Source organism: Ictalurus furcatus, chromosome 6 (assembly GCF_023375685.1).
Source record: "Ictalurus furcatus strain D&B chromosome 6, Billie_1.0, whole genome shotgun sequence".
In the NCBI taxonomy this organism is placed as follows: Eukaryota; Metazoa; Chordata; class Actinopteri; order Siluriformes; family Ictaluridae; genus Ictalurus; species Ictalurus furcatus.
In genome coordinates, this window is record NC_071260.1 from 34,615,335 (window position 1) to 34,638,940 (window position 23,606).

At 40.3% G+C, this 23,606-nt stretch overlaps 1 protein-coding gene across 2 annotated transcripts in view; it reads left to right on the plus strand.

The window, feature by feature from the left end:
• Window positions 1–4,147: 4,147 nt before the first annotated feature.
• LOC128609299 (histone-lysine N-methyltransferase PRDM9) overlaps window positions 4,148–23,606 on the plus strand; it is a 31,223-nt gene continuing 11,764 nt past the window's right edge. Inside the window, exons 1-3 of one of the 2 annotated variants that reach the window (XM_053627825.1) lie at window positions 4,148–5,158; window positions 5,655–5,733; window positions 18,411–18,568. In XM_053627825.1, the coding sequence (XP_053483800.1) occupies window positions 18,518–18,568 (51 nt within the window). In that variant the 5' untranslated portion in view covers window positions 4,148–5,158; window positions 5,655–5,733; window positions 18,411–18,517. The remainder of the gene's footprint in view (window positions 5,159–5,654; window positions 5,734–18,410; window positions 18,569–23,606) is intronic. The other variant, XM_053627824.1, reaches the window with a different exon arrangement.

A 23,606-nucleotide genomic window follows, 5' to 3' on the forward strand; every position in this document is an offset into this window, starting at 1 on the left:
GGTCTCAGTCCCACAGCCAGTAGTTCTATATCTGGCGTACACATGCTCTCTTTCACATTCTTTGACATTAGCACTTGGTGGAACACAAACACAGCTAAGCACAACAGTCGAGAACTCCCTGGGGAGGTAAAAGGCATGGGTGGACAGGGTGAGCAGTTCCAGGTCCTGATTACAAGATTTCCCGTATACTTTGATGTTAGTACACCACCGCGAGTTGATGTACATACACACCCCACCTCTGTGCTCTTTCCCCGAATTACTGGTTCTGTCTGCCTGAAAGATCTCAAAACCGTCCATGCTAACCTCGGTATCCGGGACAAACTTATCCAGCCAGGACTCTGTTGAAGCAAGAACACATGCCTCCCTGAACGATACATCTGTGAGACATTTCGCATGCAATAAGTCCATTTTGTTTTTCAATGAACGAACGTTTGAAAGGACAATTGGGGGTAGTGGAGGTTTAAAAGGATGCCTTCCAAGTCTGCAATGCACTCTTCCTCTTTTCCTCTTTAAGCCAGGTGTTGGTGTTATATCCAGCGGAATGGCAATAGATGGGTTCAATTGGCAGTGGATAGAGTTACGAAGAAGTAGAAGTTCCTCCCGTGGATCGCTCTGACATTTAATTGAATACTCCCAACAGCGCAGTCACTAACAATACATGTAGTTATAGAAATAATCCAAATCCAACTTGTCCAATTCCCCATGATGTTTCAGCCGTAGACAAACGGACAACAACAAACAAACGCACATGCAACGCACAGACCGAGTCAAATGGTGGCGTATGGTAATAGTAGCGGTGTGTAGTGTCTGAGCAGTCCACTAAAAACTTTGAAGAGTACAATAAGCAGATGAAACAGCAGTGTAAAATAGCACTAACAGAATTTACACTAAATTGGATATAGTAGTATATGTAGTGTGTAATAAATATGATCCACCTCATCCTCATTTAGTCCATAGTCATCTCCTTAGTTTTGTTGATGTTGATGCAGAGACTGGTCATTGCACTGCTCTGAAAATTTGTGAAGATACTGATGAATGAAAACATGGTGCACCCCAAAAAAACTTCCAGCTTTGGTTTTATTCCTTCAGCAGTATGTACAAAGCAAATCCAAAAAACACTATTTTTAAAAACCTTTCCATGAATTTTGTGCCATCTGGCTGTCTATGGTCCCGTATGGATGGATCATAGAGATACCTGTACAATCGTACCTGTCAGCAAGGGTCGCCTCAAAGTCATTCATTTTCCGATGTGGTGCCGGGCGACAAGTTACAAAAAAATGCCATGCAGAACGCCATGCGGAACGAGCTCGTATAAGTGTGTGTATAAGACAAAAATGCACTCGACCGCCCACTCCGCAATGATGCTATTGCATGTTGGACATGTCACAGCTCACACAGGCAGGTTTCGAAGACGATGTATTTGGAATCAACGTGTATGGAACTTGGCATTAACCTAAAACAACTTAAAAATATCATTTTATTTTTGCATCTTGGCTGAAACCTGTTAGTGCTATACTTGAAATCTAAACGTGTAGTACATGATCATATTTCTTTGCCCTGGTCAACAGTCTTGCAGCTGCATTCTGAACCATCTGGAGACGAGCAAGAAATGACTGAGGAAGACCCAAGTACGATGAATTACAATAATCTAAGCGTGATGTGATGAAAGCATGAATAACCTTCTCCAAATCTTGGAAAGACAAAAATGTTTGAGTTTAGAAATAATACGTAGTTGATAAACTATTCTTAATGACCGAATTTATTTGCTGGGTTAAGCATAATTCTGAGTCCAGGATGATGAAGGTTCCTAACCTGGGAAGAAATTGAGAGGAAATGGTTACGAAGCTCATTAATGAGACCATCTCTCAATCTCGGGGGACCAAAAACAATTATTGATGAATTTACCAACACCTGGATACTGAGGCCAATTTTGGAAAAAGTTGCTTTTATAATCTCAGACTGAACATCAAGTGCCGTGGCCATTATTTTCATCTGGTTAACCAGATCACACAGTTCCTTTAGAGAAACATGTTCAAATTGATGAAAGGAAACTGGTATAACAAATTCAGGAATAGGTCTAACTGTGACGTGAAGGAAGAATTAATGGCTGTTACTTTATCAGCAAAAAAACACAAAAAATTTCTCACAAAGTTCAGCCGAGGATTGCCCATGGAATTGGCAACTCTGATTAATTATTGAATTAATCGTGGTGGATAAAATCTTAGGTCTATGACAATATGTAGTGATTAAATCAGAAATACCTAGACCTAGGTGACTTTGCTGCATTCTGAAACTTAAACAGATAATCTTTAAAAATCTGAAAGGACACACTTATACGATCATGCTTCCATCTCCGCTCTGCTTTACGACAAGCCTGTCTGAGAGAACCAGTATTATCGTCCTCCCAGTAATAAGACTTTCGCTTTGGTTATTTCAGCTTGAAAGGAGCAATAGAATCTAAAATATTAGAGCAAAATGTGTCAAATAAGGCAATCAAATGATCAGGCCCGGAAGATGCTACAGCACCCAAGATAGATGTTTCAACAGCACTAGCTCCATAATTTTCACTAAAATGAGAGGCAGTGAGTGAATTAAAAACACAGGTGTGATATCCTAAAGGCCTTGTCAGAAATGGCAGAGCTGGCAGCAGGGACATTAAAAACAATGGGCTTGTGATCAGAGAAGGAAGCATCTTCAATATTAACATTATCAACAGCGATTCCATATGACAATATAAGGTCTAGAGTATGACCAAGGACGTGTGTTGCCTGATTTGTGTGTTGCCTGATTTGTATGTTGAATAAGCTCCACTGTGGGTCGGCTGGATACTCCCAGATGAGCTCCCATATAGCTTTTGATGTTGAGCAAAACTTGACGATGTTAGGTTAACACCGAGTCTACGTTATACCAGTGTGGCACTATACAAAATAATGGTGTGCACTTACATAGTGCTTTTATCCAAAGTGTTTTACACCCTCTCATTCACCCATTCAGAGCTGCCATGCAAGGTGCTAACTTGCCATCAGGAGCAACTTGGGGTTCAGTGTCGTGCCCAAGGATACTTCGACATGTGGAGTCATGCGGGCTGGAAATCGAACCGCCAACCCTACGATTAGTGTACAATCTGCTCTACCACCGGAGCCACAGCCGCCTCATTCTCCTCTCCAATGTTCGCTCTCTTGACGATAAACTGGACCTACTCTAAATAATTAGAGAGAAAAAGCTAGCACCCTGGTATAACTATCACACGTGCACCTTAAAACAGACCACTCAACAATTAGAACATAAATGGCGTCAAACCAAATTGGTAGTATTTCAAACAGTATGGAAATAGAACCTACTGGACAATCTCTTAGTGCTGCTAGAAAACTCTCCCTCCAGCTTAATAGAAGAAAACAAAAACAATTTTATTTCTATTCAACACAGTAGCAAAATTAACTAGGAATAATACCAGCATAGAAACAGGTACATAATTACAATTATACAATAATTATAGCAGTGAGGATTTCATGGATTTTTTTTTTCTTTTTTTTTCATTGGTAAAGTTGAAAAATTTTAGATGTGAAATTCAGGCTATTACATTAAAACCAGACAGTTTCATAACTAACCCTGTAGATGATAATATAACTATCTGATCAACGATTAGAATGTTTTAGTCCCCTTAGAGAGACCAAACTAGCTTCATTAATCTCTTTAGCAAAATGATCAACTTTTATACTAGATCGATTACCTACAAGTTTCTTTAAACAGATTATTCCAGATGTAATCAAACCCCTTTTAAAAATAATCAATTCTTCCCTTAGCACTGGCTAGATACCTAAATCATTTAAACTAGCAGTTATTAAACCCCTGATTTAAAAAACCTGACCTCAACCCCTGTCAACTGTCGAGCTATAGACCAATATCAAATCTCCCCTTTATCTCCAAGATATTAGAAAAGGTTGTAGCACAGCAGCTAGGCTCCTACTTACATTCCATGAATGTTATTCTTATGTATCAGTCAGGATTTAGGCCTCATCATAGCAGAGTAAAAACGGCACAAATGCCAGATGAACTTTAAGATAACTGGGCCACATTTGCTGCTACATATGTGGGCCACTTTTGGTTTACACCCAGATTAGCTTTTGTTGACTGTGCCACATTTTTGCCAAAGGTGCCCCACATCTTGTTTTCTGATATTTGGGCCATATTCAGTATTTACCACACTTTAGGGTCACATCCAGATTACACGTTGCCGTGAGCACCACATCTTTGCCTAAAATGGCCCACATGCTATTTGGGCCATATTTGCTATTTTACTTCTGGGCAATTTCAGGCTCGTATCCATATTGTCCAGGCGACAAGAAGGCCATCAGTGCCTGAAGTGGCCCACATCTGGGGTGTAATTAATAGTTTACTGAAGGGGAATTGAACTCTGGTCATGGTAGTGAGAGTGCTGCATGCTAGCCACTAGTCCACATGGGAACCTTTTTTAAGGTTTTCATGTTACCCTGATAACAGATCAGAGAAATGTATTAAAAGCTTATACAGTAGCTTTTGGAAACACTGCTACTCTCCATAACTCCTGCAACTGCCTTTTGACTTCTCTATCCACATGCTGTTTCCTACTGATCACTTTTTTCACTTTTTGTGTGTTAGGGGTCAGCGTCTGCAAAACTTGCCTCTTTTTTTTGCAATATTCAAGTCAATCATAGAAGAATAAACACTATAGAGTTGTAATTTCAGTGGTTACACTCAATATTTCAATGTTTAATTGGAACAAAAAAGGGTGCTCATTGTTTAAAGATCTAATGCCAAGTAACATAATTCTTGACATTTGACAAACAATTTATTACATGGTATGTGTTTTGTTTTTTCTTTTCTTTTTTTCGTTTCTTCAAATGAGATTTGTGATTGGGAGTTTGTTAGAGTAGACCTCCTCCAAGCTGTAGTTACTCTCCAGTCCAGGTGGTGGCGGTAACACGCCCGATAGCTGCTTCTCCAGCCGCCAGAAAACACAGAAGAAGACTGTTTTCTCCTGTGACAGCTGCTATCTGACCAAGCTAATCATTTCTACGTTACAATATTTCATAGTTAGAACAGATTGTGTTAAAAATAAAAGCTGGTGGTTGTGTCGGATTTTGAAGTTGTAAAACGCCGTTCTGCTTCAAAACCTGAGGTAAGTTGAACTGAAGCTAACGATTAGTGGCTGAATCCTAAATGGATCTTTACTTCCTGGGTAAATGCACTACACGGGGCTTGACGTAATGTCATGTACACCCTAACTAGTGCACTATTTATCCGAGGAGGAGAGATTTATATTTCAGCCTTAGCGAGTTGTTTTAATTGTGCAGAAGAGCAGGTAGCTAATATATTCATTTATATTTAATGTGTAAAGTATTTGAATAACTTGAACTTTAACACCTTTCGACCAGCTTCCTCTAATCACGATAAAAATAATCAATATACAATTAGATAACTGAAATCAGAAATTTTTCAGGTTAATTTTTATTCCCCCCCCCAACTTATTAACAACAAAACCCCAATTAACATGAAAATGAACATCAATTCGATTTTGCGGTGAAAGAATGGCTCTAAATTGTCTCTTAATTTTTGTAAAAATGTACAAGTACTACATAAAAAAATAATATTGATGATGAATAATGTTTGTTTAGAGGTGTTATAATGAGATCAGCAGGAGACAGACCGCGTTCCTCCAGAAAGTCTCGGGCCCCTGATCCTGCTCCTTCACAGGTAAAGCTTAATAATGAGTAACAATTTGTTTGTGTGAGAAGTCAATAACATGATGACCTTTTGGTTAGTGTTTTGTATTTTACTACCTTGCTTTCTTTCTGTTCAGTAAAGTCTCACTCAGGATTGACTTATACTCCTGCGAGTGCGTATCTGCAGTAGGGCCGGGCGATATATCAATATCGTGATTAAATAATTGTGATACGGTTTTCCGCGATCTTTGGTATGATGTATTTTTATTTTTTTTAATTAAACCTTTTTTAAATAACATTTTTAAGAAATTAAAAGGTACTGAATGGATGCCATTGATTTGAGGTATTTAATTTTTTTTAACTGAAGAAAAGTATCAAACTCGATTGAATGTTTGTTAGCTAAAGTATATATTGTGATTTTGCATCATGTATCGTAGAAACATCAAGTATCATGATCTCATGAATCATGGTCTCGCATCCGTATCCAAATTTTTGTACCTGCACTGGACTTAAGTGTGGACATTAGGGGGCAGTGTTACATGAAGAAAACCTAGAATTTACAGGAAAGGGAACAAACAAAGAGCAGTCTAGGAAAACAAAAACAGAGGAGTGTCATGAAACTGATTTTTAAAGATGTAGTCCTCAAACCTGAGTAAAGTGTTGATATCTGAGCTCATGAAATATGCAAAGTTTGTAGGCAGATAAGGAAAAAATCACACTACATGACCATCTAGATGAGGATTTGCATCAGTGTCTGTGACTGGTTCTCACACTGCAGGAACGCAGTAGAAATGTGTCTGGGCCAGTCACGGGGGGGAAGCCCCACAACCCGAAAGTATTTGGAGAAGCTACCTACGGGTGTGTTCACACCCAACTGCTTTTTTTGAAGCAGTCAGCACCTGTTGTACAGAATAATCCTGTGGAGTAGACAGTGTGTTTTCAAGAATGCCCTGAGCTGCTTTTGGGACACGCTCTCCTGCATTATAAATCGGCTTTTTAAAAAAAATATATATATATATGAAAACTCTTTGCCCAGAGGTTTTCATTAGAAAAAGATATCGTGTGAACACAGCCTAACTTTGTTTACATTTATTCATTTAGCAGATGCTTTTATCCAAAGTGACTTACAAATGAGAAAATACAAGCAAAATTTAGATACTAGCATTAGTTCAGTTGAGATATCGTTATTTAACGTCAACTAACTACGCTGGCTAACGTAATTTAATTCAGTACATGAATATCTGTGTACGTTAGCTAGGTTAGTGATTTTCTTTAGTTTCTTTAGGATTTTGTCCAGGGACATTCACACCTCAAAGGTCACTGTTTCACACCTTTTTGCCACTCTGCTCTCCCCTATTGGTCATTGATATCAAACTGGATTGTCTGCTTTGAAACCCACCACCAACTCTGAGAGCTATTGGGTACCTACACACATTGACAGTGATTGATTTTAATTACTTGCATTATAAATTTAGCCCACCCTATGTCCTCATAGCCTAGTGACTTTATTGGTTATAGACCAGCTATGCAGATAGACCCCAACCAAATGCACCAAAATGGAAGTGAGAATTGTCTAATCTTTTAACTCTCTACAGTCTTAGGCCTTTGACACTTTTGAGGTAGTCTGACATGCCTTTACATTTTAATATTTCACCTATCTAAAAATCATTAAGCCGAAATTGCTACATATGCATGTTTACTACAAACTCCCCAACAGTAATTTGAGAGCAATAAAAATGTCATGAATATAGGTTTTGTTTAAATCAACTGTACACTTACACTTTTCAAAAACCTATTTTCAGAGGTGGTGGGGATACTGTGATAATAAACACATTATACACACATTATAAACATTTTTGACAAGACACTTGAGCTCTGAACCTTGTAAACATAGGTGTTGGCTACACATAAGTGATTAAATCATGCAGAAATGTCATGTGGTTAGACTACAAAATTTGTAGAACTTTGAAGTGACACTATTTATTTATTTTTCAAAGCCAGTGGCTTACACAATGAATATTGATGAGATGGGTGTCAACACCTGTAATAGTTCCCCTCCCCACTGACAAAGGTAATTACTCATCTGGGATGTCAGTGTCTCCCACACCCATCAGGTCAGTGTGAATTGTAAGGAAAGAAGAGCCAATAAAATCCTTTGTACAGTTTATTGAAAATGCTGTGTTCAACCCCAAACATGCAATGGAATACTACAAAATAAGATGAATAAAAGAACAATTAATTGTCAGTCCTGATCAGGATGCCAATCTTCAAAACAGTTTCTGTCTCGTTGAAGGCAAAGGAAGACATCACATGCTTTGCACTTCCATGGGGATTTTGTTTGTTTTCCCTCATGTATCCTGCAATGTACACAGGTCTTTCGGCCAGCGGTAGCCTTCACCCTGCGGTCAGTGCCAAGCTCAGCCCCAGGAACTGTAACATGAACACCACTGGCTTTCTTAGTAGGGGTTTTCTGTGTCACACCTCACAGCTGTGCCATGAGCTAATCAATGTTAGCCTTGTGGGTCATGCTGTCCTGTTGCATGAGTTCTTTGTGGAGAATGTAGGCATTGGTTGCAGCAATATAAAAATAAAACTGAACAAATGCAAAGAGAGTACAAAAAAAATTACAGGGATCATAAAGCAAAATGTATAAAAATGGACATATAGCCAACTTTCAATGTGCTGCTGCATTCAAATAAATTCTCTCATGGCAGAGACTGACAACTCTGCTGTCCTGTCTGGTGGAGATCTCTACCCTCACTGGACTTCCATTAATAATTTCATTGTCCTCATCAGACATCATTTTTAATGTTGCAGTCTGCCACAGGTCCCTCTCGGAGTCTGTTTGACCCTGGACCTGGTCTCCAGCAACTGCAAAACAATTATTTAACCAGTTAAATGCTTAGCCAATTTCTTATCTTACTTTTCTTTTTCTTCGCTGTTTCTTAGCTGGGCCTTTTCAAGTCGAAAGACCTTAATACTTCCTTTTGCAGAGTCTCATAGTAGGTCCTGCAACATTACTCTCGCTGAACGAGAGACAAACAAACAAAACAGTGTGTGTGTGTGTGTGTGTGTGTAAAAATTGCACAAAAGGACAAGATTAGTGACGCTATAGCACAGAAAGCTGTTTTCAGTAAACACTGAAGACTATTCTGAAAAGAGAGAGGAGAATGGTTGTGATTTTTGAGAACAGAGAACTTTTTGATAAGTCACAGCACATCGACAAAAGTTCTGTGGCAGAGAATTGCAGAGAAAATGGGAGTTGATGGCGAGTGTAATATCTTACTAAAGTTGTAAGCATTATAGATAGTAGGGATGTCACAATACCAAAAATCTAGTAGTCGTTACCGATACCACCAAAAGTACATGATACGAAAGTTGATGCCACGGTGTGGTTAAAAATAAATTTTTTAAATTTACAAATAAAATGAAAAACTCCTGGTGGACATCCTCCTCTGGCTAATACTGGCAGAGAGATTTAGTTAACAAACACCGACAGTGACTAAACAGTGGAGGCTACAATTGCTAAGGTGCACTCCTAATTACACACACGCTCTTGTAAATATAACATTCTGGGATCAGTAGTCCCACCCATGTGTTGTGGGGACACCACTTTCCTGAGGTCCTACAGATGTGTGTGTGTGTTGGGGGGGGATCAGGCATGTGTAATTTAAGCCTGAGAACACCACCTCAAATTCTGGATTTAAATCTCAGTTTCTGTGCTTGGTTTTTTCACACCTAATGGGAACCTAATTTGCATACCCAGCAAATTAGCTGGTTTGCATGTTGTAGTGGGGACATCACAAGAAGCTCATTTGTATACACACAGATCAGGTTGTTTAGAAAGCAAGGGGACATGGTTTAAAAAAAAAACAAAATTGTGTATTTAACTTGTACAAAATTACAAACCAAGTATGTCCAATTTAGAATGCTGTCTGTAAAGCAGATATGATGTACAGTATCTCACAAAAGTGAGTAAACCCTTCACATTTTTGTAAATATTTGATTGTCTTTTAATGTGACAACACTGAAGAAATGACACTTTGCTACAATGTAAAGTAGTGTGTGTCCAGCTTGTGTAACAGTGTAAATTTGCTGTCCCCTCAAAATAACTCAACACACAGCCATTAATGTCTAAACTGCTGGCAACAAAAGTGAATAGTGAAAACAGCCATGCATCACAAATTAACATTATCCTCGGTCATTTTGGAAAGTCAAAATGACACACATCCTTTTGATATTTTAGCTACATGAAGGATTTATTTATTGGTCTGGAACTCTAATCAAGTGAAAAATTCAGTCAGGTGAAGAAAACCCGTCTATTCTACATTATAAAGACAACTTGAGTCTTGAGTTTCTTGACTGTAAAAGTCAACAAATATTTGCCCATTAAAGTGCAGAACTACTAAGCTCACATGTGCCATTTAACCCTAAGCCTTGGACTCATTTAGAGTACTACAAAGCTGTTAAGCACACTTCTTATTTGTACGTGTTAGTTGAAACTACAAACTAAAAAATTACATCTACATCCAAAAGCAAATAAATATGCTCAGTAACAGTGAACACTGTGAGCATTCTATAATTAAGCAATCTTGACTAGCTTTTACTTCATAATTAACCATTATAAACAAATTGCATTAAAGTATTAGAAGCATCAATAATATTTTCAACAACCTAAACACCATCAGTCTGCTGAATTTTAACCCCTACAATCGCCTTACACCTTTTACATTGCACGTTCATTAGCAAACACAGGTAATCTTTCCAGAATCAGGAAGATGTGGAAACCTATACCAAGCAAAATAAAGTTTGATGCAAAGCTGACACATAAACACTCCTGCTTACTGCACATAGCCACCTCAAAGTTGAACATATTGAGAAAAATAAAGATACTAGCCAAACACAGTGATGCAAAGACAGAACCCCAAATGTGAAACACATTTTCCTTTATTCTGTATTATCCACTTAACTGACTAAGCTAAAAAGTGACGTTAACAACTTAATAATGTACATTGAGGTAGCTAATTTTGATTCCAGGCGGTGTAAACATGTAAATGGGTAGCACACTGAAGGTTTTTATTGCCCAGTAGGCTTACTCATGAACTTGTCAGCCAACTGCATAAGGACCCACTGGAAGAAGGCGACCTAAAATGTGATCTAATTCTAGATTAGATTCAACTTTATTGTCATTAAGCAGAGTACAAGCACAGATCTAATGAAATGCAGTTAGCATCTAACCAGAAGTGCAAGAATTTTTTATATATATAATGAGAGAAAGTACAGGAGTAAGTATTGCAGCATAAATGCAATACAAGTAATATGTATAGTGGAGTTACAAAAATACAGTATCAGTGAATATATTAAAATATAGACAGGGATTGCAGAGAAGTATGTACAGTATGAACATCAACGTATGTGCAGTTGGATGATATATGTACAGAACATGGTTAAACAGTGAGGTTGTTCAGATAGTGCAAGTAACTGTCCAATAAAGTACTGTGCAGATTTGAGTGGAGGGTTTGAGTTTAGCAGGGTCACAGCCACAGGGAAGAAGCTCTTCCTGAGCCTACTTGTGTGGGAATGTAGACTCCTGTTGAGCCTACCGGAAGGGAGGAGGGTGAAAAGTCCATTGTTAGGGTGGGAGGCATCATTAATGATTTTTGCCAGTCCCAGGCAACGCTTGCAGTAGATGTTCTCAATGGTGGGTAGCTGGTCGCCGGTTATTCGTTAGGCAGTTTTAACTACCCGCTGGAGTTCTTTGCGGTCGGAAGCGGAGCAATTGCCATACCAGACTGAGGTGCGGTTAGTGAGTATGCTCTCAATGGTACAGCGATAGAAGTCCACCAGGATCCTAGGACACAGGTGTGCTTTCTTGAGGCTCCTTAGGAAGTAAAGGCACTGCTGTGCTTTTTGACTATGGTGGAGGTGTTAAGGGATGAGGTGAGATCTGAGATGTGGATGCCAAGGAACTTGAAACCAGGCACACGCTGCACCACAGCTCCTTTTGATGTAGATGGGGGTGAGTGCTTGGCTTGCAGTCCGCCTGAAGTCCACGATAATCTCTTTCGTCATCTTGATAATTTCCAGGTCATTTGTGGCACAACACCTGGCCAAGTGCTGAACCTCATCTCTATAGGCCGTCTTTGTCGTCCTTGATCAGGCCTATCACCGTGGTTTCATCTGTGATCTTGATTATGGAGTTGGAGCCATAAAGGGTAGCGCAGTCATGGATGAACAGGGAGTACAGAAGTGGGCTCAGCACACAGCCTTGTGGCATGCCGGTGTTCAGGGTGATGGAGGCGGAGAGGTTGTTTAACTTAACCGACTTGGGGCCTGTTGGTTAGAGAGTCCAGTTGCAGAGTGAAGTGCTGATACCAAGCTGGCTGAGCTTGGAGATCAACTTGGAGGGGATTACAGTGTTAAATGCTGAACTGAAGTCAACGAACAGCATTCTGACGTACGAGTTTCGACTGTCTAGATGGGTCAATGCAGAGTGGAGTGCCGTAGAGATGGCGTCCTCTGTTGCGGCGATAGGCAAACTGATGTGGAGCCAATGTGGCAGGGAGACAGGATTGTGTGATTGGACCAGTTTCTTGAAGCACTTTGCAATGAGGGGGTGAGTGCAACCGGACTGAAGTTATTGAGGGCCGAGGCAGTGGAGTGCTTTGGTACTGGCACAATGGTGGCAGTCTTCAAACTGGTGGGGACTGTTGCCTGAGCCAGGGACAGATTGAAAATGTCCGTAAAGACCCCAGCCAGCTGCACCGCACAGGCTCTGAGCACTCGCCCAGGTATTCCATCTGGGCCAGCTGCCTTCCGTGCATTCACCTTGCTCAAAGTATAGCAAACATCTGTGATGGAGAGTGTGAGAGGCTGATCACCTGGTGGGAGAACCACTTTGATGGGGGTCTCCTTGTTGTCTCTGTCGTAGCAAGCATAGAAGTGGTTGAGCTCGTCAGGGATGGAGGCAGAGTTGGAGGGAGGCACTGTGCTGAGTGTTTTGAAGTCCGTCAGGGTCTGTATGCCTTGCCACATAGGCTGGGGATCTGAGGAGTTGAAGTGCTCTTCAATCCTCAGTTTATATGTATGTTTGGCCTGGCAGATTCCCCTCCTCAGATTGGTCCTGGCAGAGCTGTAAGCCTCCTGATCTCCAGACCTGAGGCGAACCTCTCCATTCATCCAGGGCTTCTTTTTTTGTGTTGTAACTCTGCCCACACACTCGGTGTAAGTACCAATGTTAATCTGTGTGTTCGTGGTGGCCTGGGTAGCAAACATGTTCCAGTCTGTGTGTTGGAACTGGTGCTCTAGAATGGAGTCAGCACCTTCCAGCCGGATCTTAACGGTCCTCATTATGGGTTTCACACGTTTGATGACCGGGGTGTACTTGGGCAGCAGGAACAAAAAGATATTTGACTGCTCTAGGTCGGGGAGGGATGTGACTTTGTAGGCATCAATCACACTGGTGTATACATGGTCCAATGTTTAATGCCCTCTTGTGAAACAGACGATGAAATTTCTGATTAAATTTCGAGAGAACATATTTTAAGGTGCAGTGAATAAAGTTCTCAGTGACAATGAAGGCCCCATCTGGGTGCAAGGTTTGTAGCTTGCTAATAGTAGCCCAAACTTCTTTCATGGCCACTTTTGCATTAGCATCCGGTGGAGCATAGACTGCTACAGCAATGATGCACGTAAACTCACGTGGTAGGTAGAATGGCCTGCACTTAATAATCAGGAACTCCAGATCAACAGAGCAGTGGGTATTAACAATGACAGTCTGTGCACCATGTTTTGTTTACATAAATTTACATTTACATTCATTCATTTAGCAGACGCTTTTATCCAAAGGGACTTACAGATGAGAAAATACAAGCAAAGCGATATATCAAGCAGAGAATACGAGTAATGCTACCATACAAGATCCATTAATTGAGTTCCAGAAGAAGCAAAGTGTGCAGAGTAGAGGTGCAAGTGTGTAACTTTTTTTAAAAAAGTTTTTTAAATGAGTTGGCTAGGTGTTCACGGGAGAGGTGGGTCTTTAGCTGTTTTTTGAAGATGGTGAGAGATTCTGCGGTCCAGATTGAGGTTGGAAGTTCATTCCACCACTGAGGAACGGTTAGTTTGAAGGTTCTGGAAAGGGACCTTGAGCCACGCTGAGTAGGAACTACTAAACGTCGGTCGCTAATCGATCGCAGATTGCGTGAGGGGAACGTAACCCTTGAGAGTTGAGGAGAGTTGAGGTAGGAGGGTACTGATCCAGACAAGGTCTTGTAGGTGAGCATCAAGGCCTTGAATTTGATGCGGGCGGCTACAGGAAGCCAGTGGGGGAAGATGAAGAGGGGTGTGACATGGGTTCTCTTGGGCTGGTTGAAGACAAGGCATGCTGCAGCATTCTGAATCAGTAGTCCAGTTTTGAGATAAGAGCCTGGACTAGTATCTGTGCAGCCTGTTCGGTGAGGTAGGGTCTAACTTTCTTGATGTTGTACAGGATGAACCTACAGGACCGTGCAGTTGTTGAGATGTGGTCCGTAAAGGTCGAGCTGTCATCAAGAATCACCCCAAGGTTCCTGGCCGTCCTGGTTGGCTTGAGTGTGGTTGAGCTGAGCTGTACAGTGAGGTTGTGGTCGATTGAGGGACAGGCTGGGATGACGAGAAGCTCAGATCTTGCCAGGTTGAGCTTAAGATGGTGTTCCCCCGTCCAGACCGGGATGTCCGACAGGCAAGCAGAGATGCGTACAGAGACCGATGGATCGTCAGGCTGGAAGGACAAATAGAGCTGGGTGTTGTCAGCATAGCAATTATATGAGAAGCATAAATGCATACTCCACCGCCCTTGCTTTTACCTGATGTAGCTGCCACTCTGTTGGCCCTGAAGATAGAGCGCCCATCCAAGTCCACCACGTTGTTTGGCACATCATTGCATAGCCATGTTTCCGTGAATGGTAAATGGTCTGCACTTATATAGCACTTACATTTTACATTTATTCACTTAGCAGATGCTTTTATCCAAAGCGACTTACAAATGAGAAAGATAGAAGCAAACCTTGAACTTGAAAACTTTTTTAACCTTGATTTGGCGAGAAAGTTGCTTGGAAGAGCTGGGCGATGTGGGTTTAGCGTTAGCTTAGCACACAGCCCTCCAAGCTTCCCCCGCCTTCGTTTACAGTCTCTACGCCACCGACGTGCACTTCTGCCCGGTATGAGTGAAATGCTAGACTACGGTGTTCTCTGTAGGTCCGGAGGGAGATCGCCGAAATCAAAAGGATAGTCCAAAGTTATGTTGGAACACCAATAGTTGATGTCCAAAAGTCTGTCTGCTGTAAATGAAGTTCGCAGAACTGAAACTAGCGAGCATGTGAGGAGTAACCAGGTAAATTATCACTATTATCTGAAATCTGGTAAGACGCTTAGCCTTGCGTTGTGTATGCGCTGCCATCTTCCACGCCCAATATAAATGTGTAGGTAAAGATTCTAATGGATATTTTAAATGCCTGATTTGTTCATGATTAGTTTATTATGAAGTAAATACTGATTGGTTCATTACAAAGTAAAAGGCTAAAGATGTAACGTAACTTATTATTAAAGCATTACTACGGTAATGTAAGGTGTTATTTAATTTTTGTTTATCTCTTGTAAGCTACGATGTAGTTGTAGACATAGAATTTGACACTTTGCCATTCTCTATCTCTAAGAGCTAAAGGCTCAGATCTAATGCAGTTTTAACAGGTTAACTTCACTGGGACATGACATAAAGGTCTTCATATGTCTCTCCACTGCATGGACCTCATTTACTTCCCAAGCCTTCCTCTTTTTCAGAGTAGATGTTCTACCTAAAAGTAAGAATAAACATTAGTTACATAGCAAACACACACCCTTACACCCAACAGCAGTTTTTGTCTGGCAACTTACAGACAGGAACTTTTCAAGAATGAAAACTCTGACTGCTGTTTGTGCATATGTACCAAATAGTAACTAAGAGTACTCAGTCTTCTTGGAGAAGATGCAGTAGGGAACCTACTTAGTCCCAGGGGATGCTTATGTTGGAAATTATGGAGGGGTGTGATTGAAAGGCAGGATTAAAAGTGCCGGCAAACTACACAAATTTGATACTTGTGATCCAGAAAAGGTGTAGACTGTGATGTCTTCTGTTTCTCCTGGCCATTGCTCTCAGCAGTGTCCTCCTTAATCTGCAAATTTAATAGACATTTGGAAAATTGTGTGCAATCTAAAAGAGGAATATGCAACAGAAAGCAAATATGCTGTTAAACACTACAAAAACAATAATTATTTCACTATAGGAATTAAGTTTATGATTTCAGGTTTAGATATGGGATAATTACAATGCATTCAGTCACACATTGTTTTGTAGTTAATGCTTAAACATGGCCGTAAAATAGCTGAAGCAGGCTAGATGATGATTTGAGTAATTTTATTGTTAATACACAAGCACAACATTTGTGCAACAAGAATTAATTGCAACACTACCTGATAACAGTGTTTATTTTTGAATATTGAAATTGTGAAAACACAGAGGGAGATACCCTGCATACCTTGCTACACCAAGGCCACTCTGTTCCTCCGTAATTGTAGGTAATTCCATCTCCTCCTTTTAATGTCTGTTAAAGCAAACAGACAAAGATGTGGGCTTCCATCCACTTCATTCTGCAATTTGGGTGCTTGGCGTCATCATTAACCAGCCTACTAAGAGATCCGTCTTGTTTTGCAGCATCAATACTTAATACACAACAAGAGTAAGAGAAAAGTATTCAGTGACCGAATATTCAACATCAAATTCTACAAATATGATGGCTCTGCAAAATTTTTATTGTTAACCGTGACATGTAAATGTTTAAGTGGACAAATACTTTACAATTACAATTTTCAAGTACAATGAATTTACACTTTGAAGAAAAACTATGTAGACTGTCAATTTTTTTTATGCAGGTTTATTCTGTGGATCATTTAATTCTACATGTAACCTGGATGGTACAATCTATCAATTAAAATGATCATCTTACCATGTTTTTCCCTTCCACCAGAAATCAAACATAAATACAACATGCATTGTGGCTTCATCCTCTTCTTCTTCTCTGAGACTCAGTGAAATCATTAATTTCTCCCCTGTACTGAGCCACAAAATTACCTTTGGAAAATGAAGCAAAAGCGAAGACACCATGGCCTGTCACAAAATAATTACATCATGTTAAACTATTTAATTAGGCATCCTAATTCTGCAATAGTGCATGATTATGACTCATTGGCCTCTGTTTTATGATTCGGATTTTTCCCAAGTCAAGAGATCCTTCAGGAAAAAAATCAGTCAGACAGGGATCTATCTTAATCAATACACACTGCTAAAACTTACCTTTCTCTGTACTGATGTATTTCACCTCTAGCTTTGATGTCTCGTCACTCTTTGCAGTTATATGATGTATGGCATCAGGGGGCTGATCCTTCGTGGCATTTTACCTCTAAAGAAAAAGTTAATATATGACTTTCAGTCCCTAATGATTTTCTGAGTTAGAAAATAACTATCTGTGCATGGTAACTCTGCAGAGTAGAAACCTGTTCTACAGACAGATCACAGCTCAGCTGCGGTGTTGAGAAATAGATTAAAAGGAGCGTGCTGTAGTTACAGCATCAAAGCGCATCGCACCACTGCCAAGCGCTTTACAGATTAATACTAATAACTGGAACTAATGAGCTGGGCTTGGTCCAGACTACTGTCCACCCTGTCCTCGATTTCAAACTGTCCAGATCATGCGTTATGGGCCAAAGCTAAAAATTTGTGACGCATCTATTTACAGCCTCCTCAACACGTTTCAGTGCATCACCCTTGAGCACGTGGATTTTTGTCCCCATAATGTTTTTGGTCCCCATGAGGTTGGTGTGTAAACATGGTGTTCCCATAAAGTGATGATTACAAACACACACACCCCTTATACTCTGAATGCAAGCATTAGTTTAAATTCACTGATTTGGTGGCAGGCCACAAAGATTTATTAAAAGCATTAACACTTGAATAATTATTAGTGACATTAGGCTACATTTAGCTGACAGGACACAGGCTGAATGGCGATGCATGGTGGCCCATTAGGAGGTAGTTCATAACATTGCAGTGTGTTGGCGTTGTTAACAAATAACTGGCTATCGCAAACATTACATGGAGCATAACGTTAGCTGGCTTCACGGCCACGATGCCAGCTGCCTCAAACATAATGTAGGACGGTCTTTCAGGTGCTTCCCAAAATTCAAGGTGTTTCCTCATTTTGTTTGAATGAACGATCGCATCGGTTGCACACCAGCTTCAGAGCATCAATTATGTTTGTCATCTGCCACGAATGCGAACTATTTCCATATTTGACTCTGACCACCTTTCCTCTCGACGAGTCGGGGCAGAGCTAAACTTGTCGCCATCTTCTTCTGTAGTTTTTTCCGTGTGCTTGTAGGCGTTCTTCTTTACCACTTGTGGACCGACTAAAACACTTGCGCGCATTTGCTGCCCCCTTCAGTTCCGGAAGAATTGCAACCTTGGTTCCTTCATTACCAACAGTACATATGCTACTACAGAAAAACAAGTACCGTGACCTTTTAAGAATGTTATTACTGAAGTATCGGTTCTCGTGAGATCCCTAATAGATAGTTTGTGTTTCTGTTGTAGTAGTAAACTTTACTTATCTTAATTTACTGTTGTATGTTGTGCCACAGACGAGGTTAAAGCCAAATGGAAAAACCTAAGAGATGCATACACGAGGAAAAAAAGAGATCATCGTAAAAGAGTGTCGTAGTGGGCAGGCTGCCAAAAAGAAAAAAACATGGAAATTTGTGAAGATGGAGTTCCTTACTGCTTCTACAGAACCACGAAGGTATAAACAATGGTATTTATGTACAATATGCGTGAATTGTATAACATTTGACATGTTTTTGGTATTGAACAACAAATGCACTTAGTACTACAATGAAACCTGTATACAGTACACCACCATTCAGGTTTTTAAAATGCATAGATAACTTATGGAGTGGCATGGTCATTCACAATGCATGGCTGTAACTTGTGTGTGTGTGTGTGTGTGTGTGTGTGTGTTTATTTTAGTGTTCACAGCAATATTGAGGAGTGTGGTGGTGAAGTGGAAGAGGCAATGAGAGTAAACAAAGCTTCTGTAGTTTGGGGGCTTCCACTACGAGTTCTGAGCCTGTTCTATCAAGTAAAAAAAAGAGAGGGCAGCCAGAGACACCAGACTTTGTGGAAAGATACCTGGCAGCTAAGGAGGCTAGAGAGCAGTGCAGGGAACATGATGTTCGTTTATTCCTGCAAAGCTTGGCAGCAGTTTTTAGAAGATTAACCTCATCAAAGCAGTTTTCTGTAAAAATGCGTTTTCATCAGGTTCTATGAAGCGGAGGATGGACATCCAGACATTCGTCCAATCTCAACAATCTCCTGTGTCCTACCATTGAGCACCCCCCCAGTATGAGCATTCTGTCAGCTCCTGCTTTTTATTTATCTTGCACAAATAAACTGGTTTTGTCCCACTACTGTTATTGCATTAAATTTCACATTTCATTCAGATTAACATCTTGATGGTGCTAAAACAAACTTTTTCCCTTTCTGGGTAGAGTCCACATACAATAAGAAGTTTTCAAAGTAAAATATGGTTAGAAGTATAAGATGTCTCAGATAATGTTTATTTGGTAGTTTCATGATTACATTTCACATTCTATAGGAAAAAGTTAGAGCTATTTGTGGTTCTGACATGCACCTGTGGCCATCTTTTTTTTTGTACTTTAGGATAATGAGAGGCTAATATTTAAAGCCAAGCTTTTTTCATATATGTTTGCTATTATTGTAAAGGTACTTGAGTGAGGGGATGCTTATGGCCAAGGGTCTGTGGAATACAGATTGGCAAATGAGGAACACAAAGGAAGACAAATGAATAGTGAGTCAAGTTTAAGTTTATTTAACAAATTAGACATTAAAAGAAATTTGGGTAGGCTAATTACCCCCTCAGATCATCGTGTACATGTTCATACTGCCAGTCAACTTGCCCAGCAGGGGAGTTGAAATACATTTTATAATTGTCTTGAAGGTTCTGTGCCTCAGTGGATGCCAGATTTCCCTGCAAATGTGTTGGTGGTTCTGTGGAGGCAGTGCACTCACTGCTGTCATCCTCTAGAAGCTCATCTTGCGAGTTTTGTTGAGATGGCCTCAGATAATTGCACAGGATACAGGCTGCTTTTACTGTAGAATCAACACCTGTGGGGCTGACTGAAATTGAAATGCCGCTGGAAAAAAATGCCACTGAAACAAATTGAAAGACACTGAAGCGGTGGCTGTGGATGCCGAAGCAGGTTTCTGAAATGTGACGTACTCATGACAACCTGTAATAAAAAAAATTTCACATCCCAGGGGAGGTGTTGTCCAGGGTATGGAGGTATGGGTTTTGTGGGAAAGCTTAATCTGCTTCTGTGACATGGTTTACATTTCGTAGTTCAGGAGCACCTCTAAGTTCAGCTGGTGGAGGGACATTCAAAGTTCCATCTCTGAGTGCTTGCTGAATTTGAGAAGCTGCCCCAACAATATTGCTCCCATATCGATCCATGTCAACCACTAGAAAGCGGTAATCAGCATAAACCACAACCAGCAAAACTGCTGAAAATGTAGCTTCATAACTGAAATAGAGGGAGCCAGAGTTTGAAGGGGCCTGAATGACAATGTTCCCCATTCCTTGCTCCAAAACAATTTGGGAAGTTCCATCTTTCTTGGAACCTCTTAGCAGTGTTCCTCCACACATCATCTGTGGGAAATGGCATGTGTTTATCTTTGAGACAGTACCAAATTGCATCACACGTCTCTGCAACTACCCCTGCCACAGTCGAGATGACATGGTTGTGTATGAATCCCCAGTACTAAGGATAAAAATACACATTGTTAGATTATCCAATGCTACGTAAACAAGAATACTGCACAGACAATGTTATATTAGAAACACCATTCAGAAAATTGCAACACTTTAATCTTTTAACACAGCATACCATTTTATTTCTTTTTCTAACAAAGCAAATAGGACGATAAAACACTCACTGTAAACACACGGCCAAACGATGATCAGGGTCAATTGGTTTTCAGAAGTTCGTTCGAGATTTAATCAACGAAGGAGCCGGCAGGGTAAACAAACTTTCAAATTGACCGACAGACACTGTGAAGTACTGATAAATGGTCACGATTCACCTTCAACTCCTGTTTAAATCTATGGAACGCCCTCTGCTCTTCTCTTTTCTCAAGAATACCCAATAATACTCTCTTTTCCTTTCCTCATTTAATACAACAAACCTGTCCTTGCTGCTGCTGGTAGAGAAATCCATTTTTTTTTTCTTTTTCTGTGCTCCTTAATTCAATTCAATTTTATTTGTATAGTGCTTTTTACAATGGACATTGTCTCAAAGCAGCTTTATAGAAACAAACATGCTATACAGATTTTAAGTGTGTGAATTTATCCCAATTGAGTGAGCCGGTGGCGACGGTGGCAAGGAAAATCTCCCAAGATGTTACGAGGAAGAAACCTTGAGATGAACCAGGCTCAGAAGGGAACCTATCCTCATCTGGGTAACAACAGATATTGTGAAAGTAAAGGACTTTCCTTCATTTCGGTTTTTATATGAAGTCTGTTTGTTGAACTAGTCCACTGAACAGTTTGTGTTGTGGTGCTATGTGCCAACATTTAAGTGATTATTCTTCAGTGGTCAGACACGATAGGCCGATCAGCAGAATAGTGGGTATATCCGTGAACATTGATGGATTCCTGTTTATTTCCGTATATGTGAGGAAGCACTTATAATTATTTTTTTTTATAAATTTTTTTGTGGAATAGTCAAGTAAAGTGTCATTCCTCTATATAGGGTGTATACATTGGAATGAAATGACGTTTCTTCAGGACCATGGTGCAACACAGAACAGTACACAAGACTACATAAAGTGCAAATACACAACAGTATGAGATGAGTACAAATTCAATAAAAACACGGAACAAAAATACGTGGGATAATTAATACACGTAACATGGGCTGTAAACTGTAAGATATTGTGTAATGTAGCAGTAATACTGACAGCAAAAATGAGTTCCATAAAATAGTGCCTGGTGCAGGTGAGTGTTGGGAGGCAGCGGGATGTTGAGTAATCTGACTGCCTCAGGGTTGCACAGTTTGCTGGTGGTGGCACGGATGCTCCTGTAACTTCTGCCAGATGGCAGGAGGATGAAGAGTCCATGAAAAGGGTGAGGGGGTCGTCTGCAATGCTGGTGGCTATGTGGATGCAGCGGTTGTATGAAATTTCAGTGGTGGGTAGAGAGACCCGGATCTTATCAGCTGTTCTCACAATTTGCTGTAGGGTCTTGTGGTCGGAGGGTGTGGTACAGGAAGTTCAGTTCCTGTACCACATGGTGAGACAGCTGGTCAGGATGCTCTCTATCGTGCTCTGTAGAAGAAGGTAAGGATAGGAGGAGGGAGTTTGGCTCTCTTCAGCCTCCGCAGGAAGTGGATGTGCTGCTGGGCCTTCTTGACTAGGCAGGTGGTATTGAATATACTTTACCATGTTACCGTTTCGTAATTTTCGACATGCATCTGGCAAATGTGAAGTTCAGTGGTAGTTTACTATGCCCATATTTTTCAGAGTTTGAATCTTTCATGCAGTGTCTAAAGCCAAAACTGTTGTAAACTAATTTAAAAGTAGAGAAGGGGAACTATACACTGTTCAGTGACCTGCCATGTTGATTTGTTGTCACTGCATCAATGGGAAAGGAACTTCACCTTCAGCATAACTCTGAAATAAGATGTTCAGAAACACACATGGTCAGGTGTCCACAAATGTTTGGTTACATAGTGTATATAAGATTGCATAGAAGATTGAAATAAAGACTGGGTGTGATGGGCATCATTTTATTGTTTATACTTTAGTAGGATTTGGAACAAAATTACTCAAACCTTTTGATGAAACGCTGAAGAATGGTCATGATTCATCACAACCTTTTCCAGGTGCACAACCTAGCTCATCCATTCAACTAGGGCTGCAACTGACAGTTATTTTTGGATTAATCAGATGGGGGGGGACCTCCAAACGTTCAATACCATTTTTCATTTATTTAAAATAAAATCCACACACTGAGGGTTACAAATATAAACTAAAACTTTACATTAACACAACTGTTTGTCTAATGCGTGCATGTATTATTTTTATAATTTATAAATATAATATAATTTGCCCAACCCCTTGCACACAGTGGAAAGTTTTGAATATAAACAGTTTGCTCATGCATCACGGTCATGCTTCCATGCTACACGAGCTCCACTAAAGTTTACGGGATACAATCTTCTACAGTCTTCTACGCTATGTTTGATATAAAATTCCCCCCTTCCTTAGACTTGCAGGATGCAGTGTTTTTTTCCTTGGTCGTTTGACGATTACACCTTTTTGTCTGATGGTGACTGAGGTCATGTTTGGTATAAAAGGTAACGCTAACATAAACGGCACACTGAAGAAAGTAATTTTCGGTGACTCTGGGTATCTGCTAAAGCTGGCGACGTCGCATTGCATGCGTTTGAGGTCATGCACAATCGACTGGGAAACGGCTTATACTCCCAGCTAATAAAAAGAAAGGTGGTGTTCTATTTAATACGATACTACCCTTCCAAAATCCACACACTAGACGGTAGAGTACATAGTGTAAGTGTATAGTACATCATTTGGAATACAACTTTGGTCTGTACTATCCAATGCCTGTTTTCGTAACAAAGAATCATCTGAGTGTCTCTGCATGCCTACCCAAAAAACCCCTCTCTGCATCACTACACAAATGTGCTCTGATGCAGAGGTATAAACATGGCCTCATACAGTGAGGGAAAAAAGTATTTGAT